Source organism: Carica papaya, chromosome 1, assembly GCF_054855325.1.
Source record: "Carica papaya isolate Zhongbai chromosome 1, ASM5485532v1, whole genome shotgun sequence".
Lineage (NCBI taxonomy): Eukaryota > Viridiplantae > Streptophyta > Magnoliopsida > Brassicales > Caricaceae > Carica > Carica papaya.
This window is the reverse complement of record NC_142309.1, coordinates 24814536-24831856: the sequence shown is the minus strand read 5'-3', so window position 1 is coordinate 24831856 and position 17321 is coordinate 24814536. Positions and strand designations below refer to the sequence as shown.

Sequence of the window (17321 nt, the reverse complement as noted above, 5' to 3'; positions counted from 1 at the left end):
TTTAAAATTTTAAAAAATATATAAAAATATAATTTTGAAATTTATAAATTTTTATTTATTTAAAATTAGGAAAAAAATAGGTTGAGAATGAAATTAAAAATAATTTTTTTAAAAAAGTGAAAATTAAGGTTCAGATGGTATTTTTGAAAGAAAAATTGAAAACTGATAGTCAAAACGTAATTAAGAAAAATTGCACTACGTAGGACCGCCCAAGTTAGTAGCCCCGCCGAACTGGAGCGCCCCGCGTGGCAAGGCACACTGACTCGGTACCATACGAGAGGCCACACGATCGGACGGCCTGGATGCATTCCTGCGCGCGTGGACGGTCCGGATCAGTTCCCTCTTTAAGTGCGATCGAACGGTCGCGATTAAACATGATGAACGGTCTAAATTTATTCTCTCTTTAAACACGATCGTACGGTCGAGATCAAATCACAGTGAATGGTCCAGATTAATTTCTTCTTTAAACGCAATCGGACGGTCGAGATCAAACGCGATGAATGAATCATATTTAAGGGAGACAGGTATAAATATCTCACATCACACCGAACCCAAACCCTAGCCGCCAACCTCCCGCCAGAGGAGAATAACTAGTCAACGGAGAAAGGAGTCGACGGCCGCTCGCCGCCGCGCCAAAGCCACCTCTGACCGTCAAAAAAAGTAAAAATGCTCATATCCGCTCGAAATTTGATTTCAAACACTCAATGGCTAAATATGAGAAAAAAGAACAACAGATGAGTCGAAAACTGTTGGCAAAGCCCGGCAGCGCCACCGCGAACAAAACCTGAAACTACCTCCGATGAGCTTCTTCCCCTTTTTTGTTTCGTACAATTTTCTATTATTGTGTTTACCATTCTGTTTTCTACAGGTTGACAGAAGAAAAACGCTCAGCCACGAAGGTGAGCTGGCGGAGCTGCCGCACCGGAAAGTTTCGTTGTCGGTAGGTTTTTATTTTTTTACTTTTCTCGACCAACCGAGACCTCCTAACGTGTTTTCTCGTAGGAATGGGTATAAAATTGGGCGAAAACGGCCAAAATTGGCCAAAAACGGCCATGCCGAGGCAACCACCGCCGCAAGCAGCGGTGCCGTCACCGGAGTATGGTGGTGCCGCCGTGTGGAAATTCAAAAATTGGTTGGAAAAGATTTTTAACATCGATTTTTGATTTTTGGGGGTATTTTTAGATACATAAAGCGTATTTTAATATTTGTAAAAAAAATTATGAAATTCGGGGACCATCAGTAGACGTAGCTGATAGTTTGGTGTTTCGAACACCGATTCGGGTAAGAATCTCTCACATTCTCTATTATGGAATTGAAGCTTAATAATCAGTAATATGGTATTTTGTATAAATTAAAAAACTCTGAGAATAATTACAGGTTACTAATGAAGCCGAAACTAGTTAGTCATTTATTTGTTGTCCTGTGTAACTGATTGTTGAATTTACTACTTTAAATACATGATGATATTCTAAAATGGTTAAATGATTCAATTGTGCTTCCTTGATATATATATTGCTTGTCTTGCGTGATTTACAGTTGATTTGTAAAATTAGAAATTAATATACAAATGGAAAATTATTTAGTTATGTGAATTAATGAATGATAGCCTTATTAGATATCCTGTGAGATGGTGGACGAACCGGGTACATAGCAAATTCTACCGTGAACGTTGCTTCATACCGGACGAAGTATCGAGAAATGGTATTTTTGGCGCTCATACTGGACGGTGTATGAGGACGGCCCAATTCACTCTCATACCGGACGGAGTATTAAGAGATGGTACTTTTGGCGCTCATACCGGACGGGATATGGGGATGGTCAGTTAGTTAAAAATATTGAATATTGGTTCACGCATAGTGGGACATCCTTATGGACCCCTAGGGATACTAGTGGGTAAATAAAAATGCAAGACTATTGCTATTGCTCACTTGAAAATAAAATTGAAATGCTATTTGAATTATTGTATCCCTATCGATCGATTTTAGAAATCTCGCAATGGTAGATATATGCAATATATGGTTTTTCTTATGATAAATGAATTTACTTAAATCAAGAGCTCCATTGGTTATTTTTATAATTTTTACCAACCTTCAGTTTCTGTATCAGTGAGTAGTGTAAAATTCTTACTGGGTTAGTATAGCTCACCCTTTCATTAATCATTTCAAATCAAGAGGACCAAGATCGAGATCCCGATTAATAAGAAGGTTGTGAATAATTTACCACCCGAACTTCTTTTAAAAGTTAGTGAAGGTCGTCCTAGAATACTTAGCATATTACCTTTTATTTATTTTATTGATTTTTTTTGTTCTTTTAGAATGGACATTCTCGTAACCCTATTGGGCATTCCAAATTATTGTGTAAGGAATGCAAACCATAAATTTTATTATTTCGCTTTCGCTTTTAATTCATATCTTTATTTCCTTTTAAGTTTCGAACTTTTAAAGTTGGTATTAGAGTCGCGTTCCTTGAAACCACTTCTTATACAAAAACCTTAAAAAACACCAAAAACAATGAATTATCACCCAATCATTCATTGTGAAATGCAGATACAGATAGATAAAGAGATGAAGACCCCCACTAAACTGAGCAGCTTGAGATGGTTCATTTCGAGAGGATGTTCAACCAACTATTTGAAATGTTGGAGAGACTCATCGCTGCCCAGTAAGCCTAGGAGGAAATAAGGGAGCTACTTGACCCTCTTCTGCTACCACAGTTTGAGCCACCCCTGTAGCGGGAGGATCCTGAGCCACCCCGATATGACTTTGCTCTTTCACAGTACCATCCAACACCACCACAGTATGGTCCGGTGCCCCAACTGTATCACCCGGCACCACCACAGTATAGTCAGGTGCCCCAACCGCATCACCCGACACTACCACAGTACAATTCAGTGCCTCACCGTATCATCCAGTACCACCACATGCCCATCTAGTCTATCCCTAGCACAATCCATTCCCTTTTTTACGGGATCTAGTTTCTCCCATGATGGACCCATACTACATTGAGAGGTATAAAAGACTAAAACCATCTATTTTTATAGGAGTATCCTCATTTGATGAGGCCGAGTATTAGTTAACTGAAACAGAGAAGACCTTCACGACTCTTGGAGTGATTCTCAAACAGAGAGTCATATTTGTCACCTACATACTGGTGGGAGATGCAGACCACTGGTGGCAATTCAAGCAGACAACCCTTCCCGTTTCAGTCACTTGAGAACAGTTCTTGATGGCTTTCAATGCATAGTATCTCCTAGAGCATCTCTAACATATGAAGAAAATAAAGTTTGCACACCTGATCCAGGATGATACAACTATGTCAGAATATGCTCGAAAGTTCCTAGAATTGGACCGGTATTTCCCTCAGAGCACGATAGATAAAGGCAGAAAGACAAGAAAGTTCGAGTGGGGTCTCCATCCTGAGATTAGACAGCAGTTGTATTTGTTCGAACTCAATACTTACTCGGCTGTTCTGGCCAATGCACAACTAGTAGAGAAGAACCTTCGTATTTTTTCTCCAGTAGTAGGGAACCTCAGGCCCTCGGTTTCACACTATAAAGCAGCCTTCACTGCACCTGTTCAGTAAAACAAGAGACCTAGGCTAGTGACTCAGGCTTCTCCTCAGATTCTGACAATAGGACGCGGTAAAACTTACTAGCACTGTGGCAAAGATCATGGGGACTAACCCTATTATTGCCTCAACAATACTTATTGTATTTATGGGAATACCCAACATTACGCGAGAGAGTGCCCGAAGAATCAGAACCAAGCCAGACCTCCTATATAGGGCAGGACTTACAACCTCACTCAATAAGATGTAGAAGCCAACCCATACGTAATACAGGGTACGTACACTATCTGTAATGATATTGCACATGCTTTAATTGATATTGGTGCCTTACATTCATTTGTTTCATATGTTTTTATACCAAACTTGAATGTATTACCTGAAAGACTTGATTATGTGTTGTTTGTGTATACTCCTGGGAGTAGAATACTACTGGGAGAGGTTATGTACAGAGCATGTATCATAGATATAGCAGATAAAAAATTAAGCATGGACCTAATAAAAATTAATATGGGAGAATTGAATGTAATCCTAGGAATGAACTGGCTAGTGGCGTATCACACTACCGTAGATTATTTTCATAAGAAACTTGTATTCAACCCTCATAATGAAGAGTCATTTACAAATTAATAAAAAAAAATTTAAAACATTATTCCCTTATGGTAATTTTCTTATTACTAAGTGTTTTAACTCGGCTGTTTTCTCTAACTATGTAAATCTAAGAAATAAATTTATATTTGAGAGATTCTGGTAGTCCAAGACTTTCCAGATGTATTCTCGGATGAACTACCCAGACTACTAGTAGACAGAGAAGTTGAATTCATCATAGATCTTCAGTCATGCACCCAGCCTATTTTGGTTGTCTCTTACCGCATGAGTCATGTTGAGATAGAGGAGCTGAAGAAACAGATCAATGAATTGTAGGATAGTGGATTCATCCGACCTAGTGTGTCTCCTTGGGGTGCTGGAGCCACATTTGCAATGAAAGGGGATGAAATGTTAAGGTTATGTATTGACTACAGATGACTGAACAAGGTCACGATCAAGAATAAGTACCCCCTCCCCAGGATCGATGATATTTTTTATCAGTTGCAGGGTGTTCAGATCTTCTCCAAAATAGACATGCGTTCAGGTTACCGTCAAGTAAAGATCAATGCAAAGGACATTCCCAAAATAGCTTTCTGAACCAACTACGGATACTATGGACACTTTGAGTTCCTGGTCATGTCATGTTGACTAACCAATACACCAACCATCTTCATGGATTTGATGAACACGACTTTCAAACAATTTTTGGATCAGTTCATCATTGTATTTTTCGATGATATCCTGGTATATTCAAAAAGTAGAGAGTAACACGCTCACCATCTGACTCAGATTTTGTAAGTTCTCATAGAAAAAAAGTTTTATGCAAAGTTGAGTAAGTGCGGGTTCTGCCTCGAGCAGAGTACATTCCTAGGGCACATCATATCAAGGGATGAAGTGTCAGTGAACTCCAAAAAAGCTGAGACAGTGCTCAATTGGGAGAAATTGACCTCAGTTAAGGAGATTCGTAACTTTCTGGGGATGGTAGGTTATTACCGCAGGTTTGTGGAATGATTTTCTAGCCTACCTGCTCATTTGACCTGGATCATAAAAAAGAACATAAAGTTTAAATAGAACGAGAACTGTAAAATGAGTTTTTCAGAATTAAAGAAGCAGTTGACTATTGCACTTGTGTTGGCCTTGCCGAGTGGGACAGGTGGATACACAGTTTATAGTGATGTCTCTTACATAGGGTTGAGTGTATTCTGATGCAGCATGGGAAGGTCATAGGCTATGGGTCTAGGTAGTAGAGAGTCATAAGAAAAACTACCCCACCCATTACTTAGAACTTACTGTGATTATCCACGCCTTAAAGACTTGGTGTCATTACTTGTATTGGGAGACTTTTCAGATCTATACCGACTATAAGAGCTTGAAACACATATTCACTCAAAAGGATCTTAACATGCGTCAGATATGATGGAAAGAATTCTTCAAAGACTACGATTGCAACATCTTGTATTACCCGAGTTAGGGTAACATGGTAGCCAATGCACTCCAGCAGAAAAAGTACAGGTATATTAGCTCACCTAATAGTTTCAGAATGCAAGGTAATAAGGGTCGCATAACATGTACGATCTCAGGACCTGAAGAGAGTTACATGCTTGAACCACCTGACTATTCAACCTGAGCTGATTCAGAGAATAAAGGAAGACCGATCTGTCGATTCCACCCTTGCAGCCCTCAGAAAAGATGCAGAACATGGAGTAAATTCAAAATTTCAAGTCTCTGCCGATGGGTTGCTCAGATTTTAGGATAGGATGTGTGTTCTATGTGACAGTGAACTGAAAATGAATATCATGACAGAGGCTCATAGCTCAAAGTTTATCATGCATCCTGAAAGCACTAAGATATATCAAAGTATGCGATCCCAATTTTGATGGAATGAGATGAAAAGAGAGGTGGCGACTTTGTTTTTAAGTGTCTGGTGTGTTACCAAATCAAGACAGAGTATCAATGCCTAGGCAGACTACTTCAACTATTACCAATTATGGAGTAAAAGTGGGAACACATCACAATAGATTTTATGACAGGATTGCTTAGGGCACGCTCAGGATATGATGTCATTTGGGTAATTGTTGAGTGACTCACCAAGTCTTCCCACTTCTTGGTCATCATACTGAATGAGGTATTGAAGGATGATACTTTTGACACTCATACCGGACGGGGTATAGGACGACTGATTAGTTGAAAATGTTGATTATTGGTTCACGTGTAGTTGGACATCTTTATGGGTCCTCAGGAATATCAGTGGACAAATAAAAAGATAAAATTATTGCTATTGCTCACTTAAAAATGATATTGGCATATTATTTAAATTATTGTATCCTTATAGGTCGATTTTAGAAATCTCGCAACGGTAAATATATGCAATTTATGGTTTTCCTCATGATAAATAAATTTACTTAAATCAAGAGCTCTATTGGTTATTTTTATAATTTTTACCAACCTTCAGTTTCTGTATTGGTGAGTAGTGTGATATTCTTACTAGACTTGTGTAGCTTACCCTTTCATTAACTACTTCATATCAAGATGACAAAAACCTAGATCCCTATCAACAAGAGGGTTGTAAATAGTTCACCACCCGGACTCCCTTCAAAAGCTAGTGAAGGTTGTCATAAAATGCTTAACATATTGCTTTGATTTATTTTATTGATTTTATTTGTTCTTTTATAAAGAATATTTCTGTAGGCATATTGGGCATTCTAAATTATTGTGTAAGGAATATAAATCATGAATTATATTATTTCGCTTCCGCATTCAATTCATGTATTTATTTTCTTTTAAGTTCCGAGTCTTTACATTTGAACAATAGAACATAACATATTCAATAAAAAATGAGTTTCGTGTTCAATGTTATTGAAATAATAGTATAACATGAAACTATTATGAACAATAGTTGGAACTTAATGAGTGAGGATGATAGTGAGATTTAAGGAACGGGCTTAAAACTTAAGAATTAAACATTAAATTATGAAAGTGTCGGTTTAGACCCTAGAAGTGTAATTTTTTTTACACACTCTTAAATTTGACAGAACGAGATTAATTGAAATTTGTTTTTTAAAAAATATTATTAATTCAAATTGTCAACCATGAGACTGTATCAAATATAAATAAGATTATTTTTTACAGATCCAATTTAAATAATTAATTTTTTAAGTAAATATAGTACAATAAATAAGAATTTTTTAAAAACCTAAAATTATTTTAAATTTAAAATTTTGTTTGTGTGGTACATTTTTTATAATTATATTATGTTTAAAATGGATATGAAGAAAAAATGAATACGAGCCAAAAGAATCATTCATTAAAAAGGGGCAATTCTCTTCTATTTGCATTATAGTTAATTGAAGAGACTTAATTCATCAATAATTATTTGTTAATAATCAAACAAGAATGGTAGTATCTATTAAGTTTTGTCTCGGTATTCTTTTTTTATCTACTATTTCAACTATAATTATTAATTGTTATTGTTATTATTATTATTTATTTATTTATTTTTTCATTTTTCTTTTTCATATGTAAATATAATTACAAACTTATTACAATTATTAATACTATCGTTTATTTATTATATTCATAATTTTAACTTACGTATATAATTTTATATTATTATTATTAATATTATATAGTTCTTACTGTCTTTCTTTTTTTTTAATCCCATCCACTATTTTATTATTATTATTGTTATAATAATAATAATAATAAATATTATTACTACTACTATTAGTATTATAAAGTAGTATTATTTTATACTTTATACTTTATATGTAAATATTACTACATATGTATCTTACTTTATTATTCTAATTTTTAGTATTGTCCCTCATCACTAATATGTTAATTAGTACCATTATTGTTCGTTTTATTTATTTTTCATTTTTCTTTTTTATTTTTTCCTTCTCTCTATTTCCTTTTGATGTATCTAAGATCTCCTCCCTAAGTCCAGTATCTAAATATTAACTATTAAATTTTATATAGCAAAAGGTGCCTAATTTTAGATTTCTCAAAAATATATATAGAGTAAGTTTAAATAATTAGTTTATACTAAAAAGTAGATGTCTCACACATTCTTATTTTATATTATATCATCATATAATTTTTAATTAAACAATTAATACAATAATTAGCGTCTAAATTCACAATTCACTTTTAATACGATATTAGTTTATTTTTTTGCAGTTTTTTGTGTGCATCACCAATGTGACAAAAATTTCATAAATAAAAATAACAAATACAAAATAAATTATTTTTTTAAAAATAAAATATATTTTATGCATTTGCATATATAAAAATAAGAAATTAATTTTAGTAAAAAATTATAATATTTTAATTGATTTAAGTTAATGAAAAATTTAAAGAAATTATTTTTAACAACTGAATAATAAATTAAATAATTATAAATAAAATAAAACCTTAATTGTTTAGTTTAACTTTTTTTTTTATATATATTTAAAATTATAGAAAAAATTCAAAAATTAAAATATCTTAGTTTGAAAAGAATTAAGGGAAAAATGAGAAAGCTGAAAGAAATGTACAATTGGACCCGCTCATATCAAAACCCTAAAATGAAAGGTTTAGATTTTCATTTTTTGTTTAAAGGTTGAAGACAACTGGTGGTCTCTGATGTTTCTAGAGACCACCTTCATCTTCTTTTCATTTTTTCATGTATGTATGTATATTCCCAAGGTTCTATTCAATAAACATACAACAGAAAATTAATGAACATTAAATGCTCTCTACCTTACCCGGTTAAGTTTTTTTATATGGTATCATAGCAGTGCCTGTAATAAGCACTGGTTCTTTTGATTTCTACATTACAATATTACCCTACTGCTCAATGGCAAACCTTAATACAGATGTGTTAACACTCCTAAGCTTAGACCAACTTGGAATGCAACTCGTCACAACCACACTTGATGGATCCAACTACTTGTCTTGGAGCCAAGCCATGGTGATTGCATTGAGAGCCAAGGAGCAAACACGACAGAATCGGCAAGGTGCGTGGGCTACTCTGGCCCCCCCGGTAAGCAACTTAAATGCTATTTTTTACATGCCTTTAATGACATAAGAACTTGGATAATAGACACAGGTGCCACATTACACATATGTCATGATTTCAAAATGCTTTCAAAACCTGTAAAAGTAGAACCTACAGTGTCTGTATCGCTACTAGACGGAACCACGAGTTATTTAACCCACGAAGGAACTATAAAGCTGTGTGACAACTTAATTCTACAAGATATCCTCTATATGCTAAAATTCACTTGTAACCTAATTTCTGTCAGAAAACTAACCTAAGCTTCAAATACCTACATTTTCTTTTATCCCAACTATTGTTTTGTGCAGGATTTGACAACTAACAAAATATTGAGGAAGGGAACAATAATGAAGGGCATGTACACCATGAGTGAAGATATTGCCCCTAACAAAGCATACATTAGACACACCCAAGAAAACAACCTACAATTATGACACAAAATACTCTGCCACACATCCACAAAAAATTGATCCGCATTCCCAGTTTAAAAATTACCAGGCAGTGCAGCTCTACATGATTGTGAAATATGCCCTTTGACAAAATAGCAGCGCTTGTCTTTTTCTAAAAGTTTCATCAATACCAGTGATATTTTTAGTTTAATACATGTTAACCTTTGGGGACCATACCCAGTTAATTGTATCTTTGGTGCACTTTATTTTTTAACCATAGTTGATGATTTCTCAATAGCCACATGAACTTATTTATTAAAAGAGAAAACGAGTGTACCAAATACGTTAAAATATTTTTACAATCTAATACAAAATCAATTTCAGAGAATAATTAAAACAGTTAGGACAGATAACGACACTAAGGTCATAAACACTTCATGCAAAATATTTTTTCAAGAAAAGAAAATCATGCATAAAAAAACCTGTACATACACACTACAGCAAAATGAGGTAGTGGAGAGAAAACATAAACACCTATTACAAATTGCTATAACATTGATTTTTGAATCAAAACTACCAAAAAGTTTTTGGGATGAAGCCATACTCACAGCCACACACATAATAAGAATTTTGCCAAGCTCTGTTTTAAAATGAAAAACTCCTTATAAAATTCCGTACAAAAATAGCTGGATTATTCAAACTTAAAAGTCTTCGGTTGTCTATGTTTTACTACAAATGTTACCTCTCAAAAAGACAAGTTTGAACCCAGGGCTTTGAAATGTATTTTCTTAGGGTATGCACCCGATGCAAAGACCTACAAATTATACGATATAACAAACAGAAAAATAGTTTTGTCAAGGGATGTCATATTCCATGAACATATTTTTTCGTATCAAACAGAACACTCTAAACCAGATTACCATGACACACCATTGCTAATACCAAGCGACGACACAGTAACCACACCTGAAAACCAGTCATAAAGAAGAGAAGAAATTCCCTTACCAACCATCATTCCCCAAGAGTATGAAGTAAGGAGGAGCATTAGGGTGAGAAACAGACCCGCCTGGATGGAAGACTTTATTGCCCATACCACTAAACAACCTATGTCTGAACTCCCCTTCCTCATGTCCACCTCACCTACATACAATCATGGCTATGTTAATTTCATTGCACAAGTGTCTATTAACAAAAAACCAATATCATACAAGGATGCTAAAAGGGACAACAAGTGGGTTGAGGCCATGCAAGCTGAACTATCCGCATTGGAAGAAAATAGAACATGAGAACTAACTGCACTACCAAAAGGGAAGAAAGCAGTCAACTCAAAATGGGTGTACAAAATAAAATACAATGTCGATGGATCAGTTGATAAATACAAAACAAGGCTCGTAGCTAAAGGTTATAACTAGGAGTTTGGCATAGACTATCATGATAACTTTTTACCAGTGGCCAAAATGGTCACAGTTCGACTGCTTTTAGCCGTGGCAGTTGCAAGTGACTAGCAAGTATACCAGTTAGACATCAATAACGCATACCTACATGGTTTTGTGGAAGAGGACCTATATGTAAAACCTCCAGCGGGCTACTTTAAGGCTAGTGAAGGGCAAGTCTGCCATTTAACCAAGAGCCTGTATGACCTAAAATAAGCGGGTCGCCAGTGGAACAAAGAGCTCACTTCAAAGCTTTAATCCATCGGCTTCACTAAGTCAGAAGCCGATCACTGTCTATTTACAAAAGGAACAAAAGGAAACTACATTGTAGTTGTGGTATATGTGAATGACTTACTTGTCACGGATCCTAATGATAAAGAGATTTGCGAAGTCAAAAGTGCCATGAATGAAGCCTTCACAGTCAAGGACCTCGGCCAAGTGAGATATTTCCTCGAAGTCGAGATAGCTAGGTCAAAAGAAGGGATCTACATCAGCCAAAAAAATACACCAGAGATATTCTATAAGATACAAAGATGGAAGATGCAAAAGAAAACCACTTTCTCCTGCCTTCCGGGCTAAAACTAAATATAGAAGAATGAGAAATCTTACCAGATCCGGAGAGATATAAACATTTAATCGGCCGCTTGCTTTACCTCAACTTCACCAGACCCGACATAACACATTCCACCCAACACCTCAGTCAGTTCATGCAACAACCCAGACGACCGCACTACACGTTGTTAGGTACCTAAAGCAATATCCGGAGCAAGACATCTTTTTCCCAAGAAAGAATGATTTCAAAGTTCAAGCCTTTTGTGATTCGGATTGGGCATCATGTTCGATAACCCGCAAATCACTCATGGGCTTCTACATCTTCCTCGAGCCTGCACTAATCTCCTGGAAAACAAAGAAACAAACTACGGTGAACAAGTTTTCCGCAGAGGCTGAGTACAGAAGTATGTCATCCACAGTATGTGAAGTTCAGTGGATAACCTATCTGCTTCGAGACTTTCAAATAATACCCCACTTACCCGTAATATTGAACTGTAACAATAAAGCTGCCGAACATATCGTAGCAAATTCGGTTTTTCACGAACGAACAAAACACCTTGACATCGACTGCCACATAGTTCGCAACCAGGTTCAAAAGGGCTTCGTCGAAACGAAGTATGTCACCTCGAGGGAACAACTCGTCAATCTGCTCACAAAACCTTTAGGAACTTCAGCACATCACCGACTTCTGTTCAAGATGAAGCATCTGCAACAAGAAAGTCCAAAGAGTCAAAGAAGAGATAGTGAGAAACTCAAAGAGTTGAAAGCAAACTGACTTCATCTTGAGGAGCGGGTGAAAAGAATTAAGGAAAAAATAAGAAGGCTGAAAGAAATGGACAAGTGGACCGCCCAGATCAAAGCCCTAAAATGAAGAGTCTATATTTTCCTTTTCTTTTTAAAGGTTGAGGACAGCTGATGATCTCTGACGTTTCTAGAGACCACCCTCATCCTCTTTTCATTTTTCTCTGTATGTATATATATTCCCAAGGTTCCATTCAATAAACACACAGCAGAAAATTAATGAGCATTAAATGCTCTCTAGCTTGCCCGGTTAAGTTTTTTTATATAGTTCAAAATAATTTTCAAATGAAAAGCTTCAAAAAGACAAATTTTGATTTTCATAAAAATAAAAAACAAGCCAATGCGAAATATTACTCCCTCCCTTAGGCTCACATAAATCATCGTTATTGAGTTCTCGTCTTCTTCATTATACTCTCTTATAAAATATAACCACTTTCTCAATTCATTTTCCTCGCTGCATCGTTGTTCTTGCTCTCTGCATTGCTACAGATGAATTTGCTCTTTCTCCATATTGTAGACTCCTCAATACAACAAACTTGCTTCAATTTTCTTGACAAATCCTCAAACTTCGAAATAATTGCAGTTATAAGATTCTTCTCTGTCTTATTGTTTTCATATTTAGTTCATTCAATCGTTCACTTGCTATTGAACTTAAAATCATATAATTATATGAACTTTGTCGATTTTTATTATGCTTGCACACTTCTTTTGTCCATAATGATTTAGTTCAATGTGTTAAGTTATTCTGATGTAACTAATAGCAAAACAACATAGATAATAATAATAACTACTATTGAATAAAAATATACAGAATGTATTTCGCAGTATTATAGTTGCAATCTTAAAATATAATTATAACAGTATGAATAAATATGAAGATTTTGGTTAAATTATATAAAAAAATTTGTGAACCATGAGTTTGGCAGGTTTTAGTTGTATAGAATTATATGTGCGTGTGTAAAATGTGAGCGGTGTTTATCATGCGGGTGCAGCATGAGTTCAGGTGTGACGATGTTTTCACACTTTCTTCTGTCCTTCCTCTTTTGAGTATTGGCCGTTGATCAAGTTGAAAAACACAATTCTATCAAACACAGACTTGAATTTTGCGAATGGGAAGAAAGTCAGCCGTTTTGGTCAAACACACACTGCACGCCCTTTCTACTCAGTGAGAGGAGAGGGAACTCTTTAATTCACACGCGTTTTCACGTGTCAGTTTTTGACCGTTATTTTCTGGAACTTTAACTACTAATCCGATAAAAACCCACATCAAAAATTTACTAATTCGGATATTATATCAACTAATTAATTATGACGTAATAAATGAATTACATAAATAGTTTCTTTTTTTGTATGAGTTATTGAATCACGGTTTTAAGTGTGTTGAGGGTACGGAAGTGAGAAGAATGATGCGTTTGTCGTTTTCTTAAAAGAAAAAAATTAGTGAAGTATTTAATTTTTTAATTATTTAAAAAAATAAAAGTCAATGGAGATTGATGATGATCATGATTGATGAGATGATAAATGATGATGGTGCTTCCACGTCTGTAATTCTTTCTTTCTGGAAAAGGTTAGTGGGGACCACCGTCACCCCCGCCATGTTGTTTGTTTGGTAATGTATAGCGAAATGAAAGATAAGATGACCGGCAACCGGCAACCGGCAACCGGCAACCGGCATTAGAGAAAAGAATGAGAGAGATTTTTCTCGTGGGAAATTTCCTCCCACCCGCCGCACAACCGCCTTTTGCAACCCTAAATACAACTGGCGGCCTACTTCATCTCTACCTTTACTATAAAATTGTCTGGCAAAACCGTGTTCTCCTCCTGTGCAGAAAAGTTTTTCAACTTATCATCAGATTAAAATATATTTTCCTTGACGGTTGACAAAACGAGGAAACTATATATACCCTTACCATACCTTTTGGCTCCATCATCCGACATTTCAACTTGAGAGTTTCTCTACAGAGATTTACGAACTATTGTTTCAGTTTTCCTTTTTGTTTTCTCACACTTCAGAGTGATCGTATTCTGATTCAATGAACACAATGATGAAATCCGAGGGAGAGGAGAGGAATTCTCTCGGAAGATTTTGGAGAAAATTACTGTCTCCGAAGGGACAAGTGGAACGGAAAAGATTTCTTCCTTCCGCGGTTGATTCTGAGGATGTGGCAAGTAGTAGCAGCAGCAGTGGTAGTCAATTGGAGGTTGTCTTCAATTATATGGACGAGAACGGGGATGGGAAGATATCGGCAGCGGAACTGCGGAATTGTGTGAAAATGGTGGGCGGTGAGTTGTCGGCGGAGGAGGCGGAAGCGGCAGTCAGATTCTCTGATTTGGACGGAGACGGTTTCTTGGACTTGAATGAGTTCCATAAACTGATGGAGGGAGAAGGCAGGAGCGTGGAGGATAAGAAGAGTGAGCTGAAGGAGGCGTTTGAGATGTACGTTATGGAGGGGAATGATTGTATAACGGCCACCAGTTTGAAGAGGATGCTCCGTCGATTGGGCCAGTCCAGCTCCATCGATGATTGCAAGGCAATGATTCGTGCTTTCGATCTCAATGGCGATGGTGTCCTTAGCTTTGACGAGTTCGCTCTCATGATGCACTAATAATTCATCCCTAATTTTCTCTTATGGATTTCTTTTTGTTTCTGGTTCTGTGTATATTTTCTTCTTTATTCTTTCATTTTTTTTGTTACTGTAAATTAATTAAGGAAAATAAAAGCTGGAATTTAAACGAAATTTCTGCCTAGTTAGTCGATCAAACATGAGCGCCCGGCGCTTAGAATCGTCAATTTCAGTTCTTGACATCAACTTGACCGTCACGTCTGCAACCGATTATTCATCTTCTATTTTCTTAATAAAAAATTGATCAACCATTTTTCAAAATAAGAAAGTCTATTTACAGTTACTTATTGCATAACCCAATATCTCAGCCAACCGCGCAGACAATTTTTAAAAAGAACATAGAAGATATTTGAATACTCCTCCTGCACTGCTTCAACCATTTGAAAATTATAGTTTTAACGCCTGTAACTTGCCTGTTAACTTGTTCTTTTTTTTTAAAAAAAATAATAAATTTACATATTTTATGTTTTATATTATAGTTAATAATCATAACCTTAAAGTTTAATTTTTCTAAAAACAGACGACCATATTACTCCAACGATTAACAACGAGTCTTAAGCCGTTTTTAATAATTTATAAAATTTTAATATTATCTAAAGAATAATCCGATAATTTTTCTCGTTAAATAATCACATTTCTTTAAAGAGAAAAAACATATTTTTATACATTATGTTTATTTGATTATAAAATTTTAAGATAGTAATTATCATAAAAGAAATCCGTTAGTTTATTTTAAACAAATTAAATCACTAAATAGAAACTAATTTATCATAAAAATTTTTTATTCACGGAGTTTGCCCTCGGCACACAAAAAAATCCATGAGATATTTGAGGCAAAGTGTGCTTAACATAAAAGCATAAATAATGTACATTTATAAAAGTGGCTTTTACGTTACAATATATATATAGATGTTACACCAAACTTACAATATCTTAGTGAAATTAGAACATTTTTAAAGTATTTTTTTTAGAAAGTAAATTTATTTATGTTTCAATTTTCTATAGATAAACAATTTTTACACATTTTCATGACCAAAAAAAAAAAAAAAAAATAAATGTATATGAATTTAAAAATCTAAATTATAAATATTCTCGTGTATTAAGTAGGACCTAATTTTCTTTAATTAATCCTACTTGTGGTTGGCCACCTAATAATCTTTTGTAATGAAATTAGTTTATAAAATTATCAACAGAAAAATTTAATTGAAAATAAAAATAAACAATTGATCCTTATTTTTTTTTTTTTAAAAGCACAAATTAAAATCATAGATCAAAACTGATATTAAGCTAAAAAAATAATGTGAGTGAATGTAATTAATTCGAATATAAACAACAATAGTTTTTAAAATTCTAATTTGCCGTAAAATAGTTTTTAAAAATAGTAGCCGACATACTTCAAAGTCGTGTTCTCTGCCCTGGATATGTATGCCTCTTCCATTCCACGTTTGTTCAATCCTAACCTATCCGCCTAGGATTATATTTTTAATTTTTATAATCACAATAGCAAAACTGTTCTTTCTGAATTGGCAGGCAGACTATATATATATATATATATGTGTATTATTACACCTCCGTTAGACTTGAGACCTTCTGGATAGATCTTAAGCTCAGTGCATATATACTGACCACTTGCAGTCGTTGAGATTTGCTTTATTCTCTCGCGTATCAATTGCAATTGAGGGCGATAATTTTCTGAGTAAATGACGGACGATGATGAAATTCGAGGGAGCAGAGAGGATATCTTTGGGAAAACTGCTGAGAAAATTACTGTCTCCGAAGATAAAGACGGTGAATAAGCGATTTATTCCTGCGGTTGATTCGGAGGATGCAGCAAACACTAGCAGTAGCAGCAGGCAATTAGAGATAGTCTTCAATTACATGGACGAGAATGGGGATGAGAAGATCTCGACAGCGGAGTTGCGTAGATGTATAAGAATGGTGGGAAGCGAGTCGTCGGTGGAGGAGGAAGAGGCAGTCAGATTCTCTGATTTCGACGAAGACGGTTTTTTTGGACTCGAATTAGTTCCAGGATCTGGTGGAGGGAGAGGGCGGGAGCGTGGAGGATACCAAGAGTGAGCCGAAGGAGGTGTTTGGGATGTCTGTTATGGAGGGGAATGATTGCGTAACGGCCACCAGTTTGAAGAGGACGCTCCGTAGATCGGGCCAGTCGAGCTCCATGGCCGATTTCTCCACCTCCACCTTTACTTATTTTAGAATGGGAATTCAATTTCTTTTCTTTTTCAGAAATAAGAACAGAATTTCCATAAAGTAACTCCGACGCCGAACATATATAAATTGCATAAATACTAAATAAGATACACATTGAAATTAA

At 35.3% G+C, this 17321-nt stretch overlaps 2 protein-coding genes across 2 annotated transcripts; both read left to right on the top strand.

Annotated features, from left to right (window-relative positions):
• The first annotated feature begins 14156 nt into the window (after positions 1-14156).
• Positions 14157-15103, top strand: LOC110816686 (calcium-binding protein CML39). The gene has a single exon (XM_022044976.2). It carries the CDS (start codon positions 14399-14401, stop codon positions 14969-14971), a length of 573 nt encoding a protein of 190 aa, XP_021900668.2. The 5' UTR covers positions 14157-14398; the 3' UTR covers positions 14972-15103.
• A 1294-nt stretch (positions 15104-16397) lies between these two features.
• LOC110816751 (calcium-binding protein CML37-like) lies at positions 16398-17257 on the top strand. The gene has a single exon (XM_022045067.2). It carries the CDS (start codon positions 16700-16702, stop codon positions 17063-17065), a length of 366 nt encoding a protein of 121 aa, XP_021900759.2. The 5' UTR covers positions 16398-16699; the 3' UTR covers positions 17066-17257.
• Positions 17258-17321: the final 64 nt, after the last annotated feature.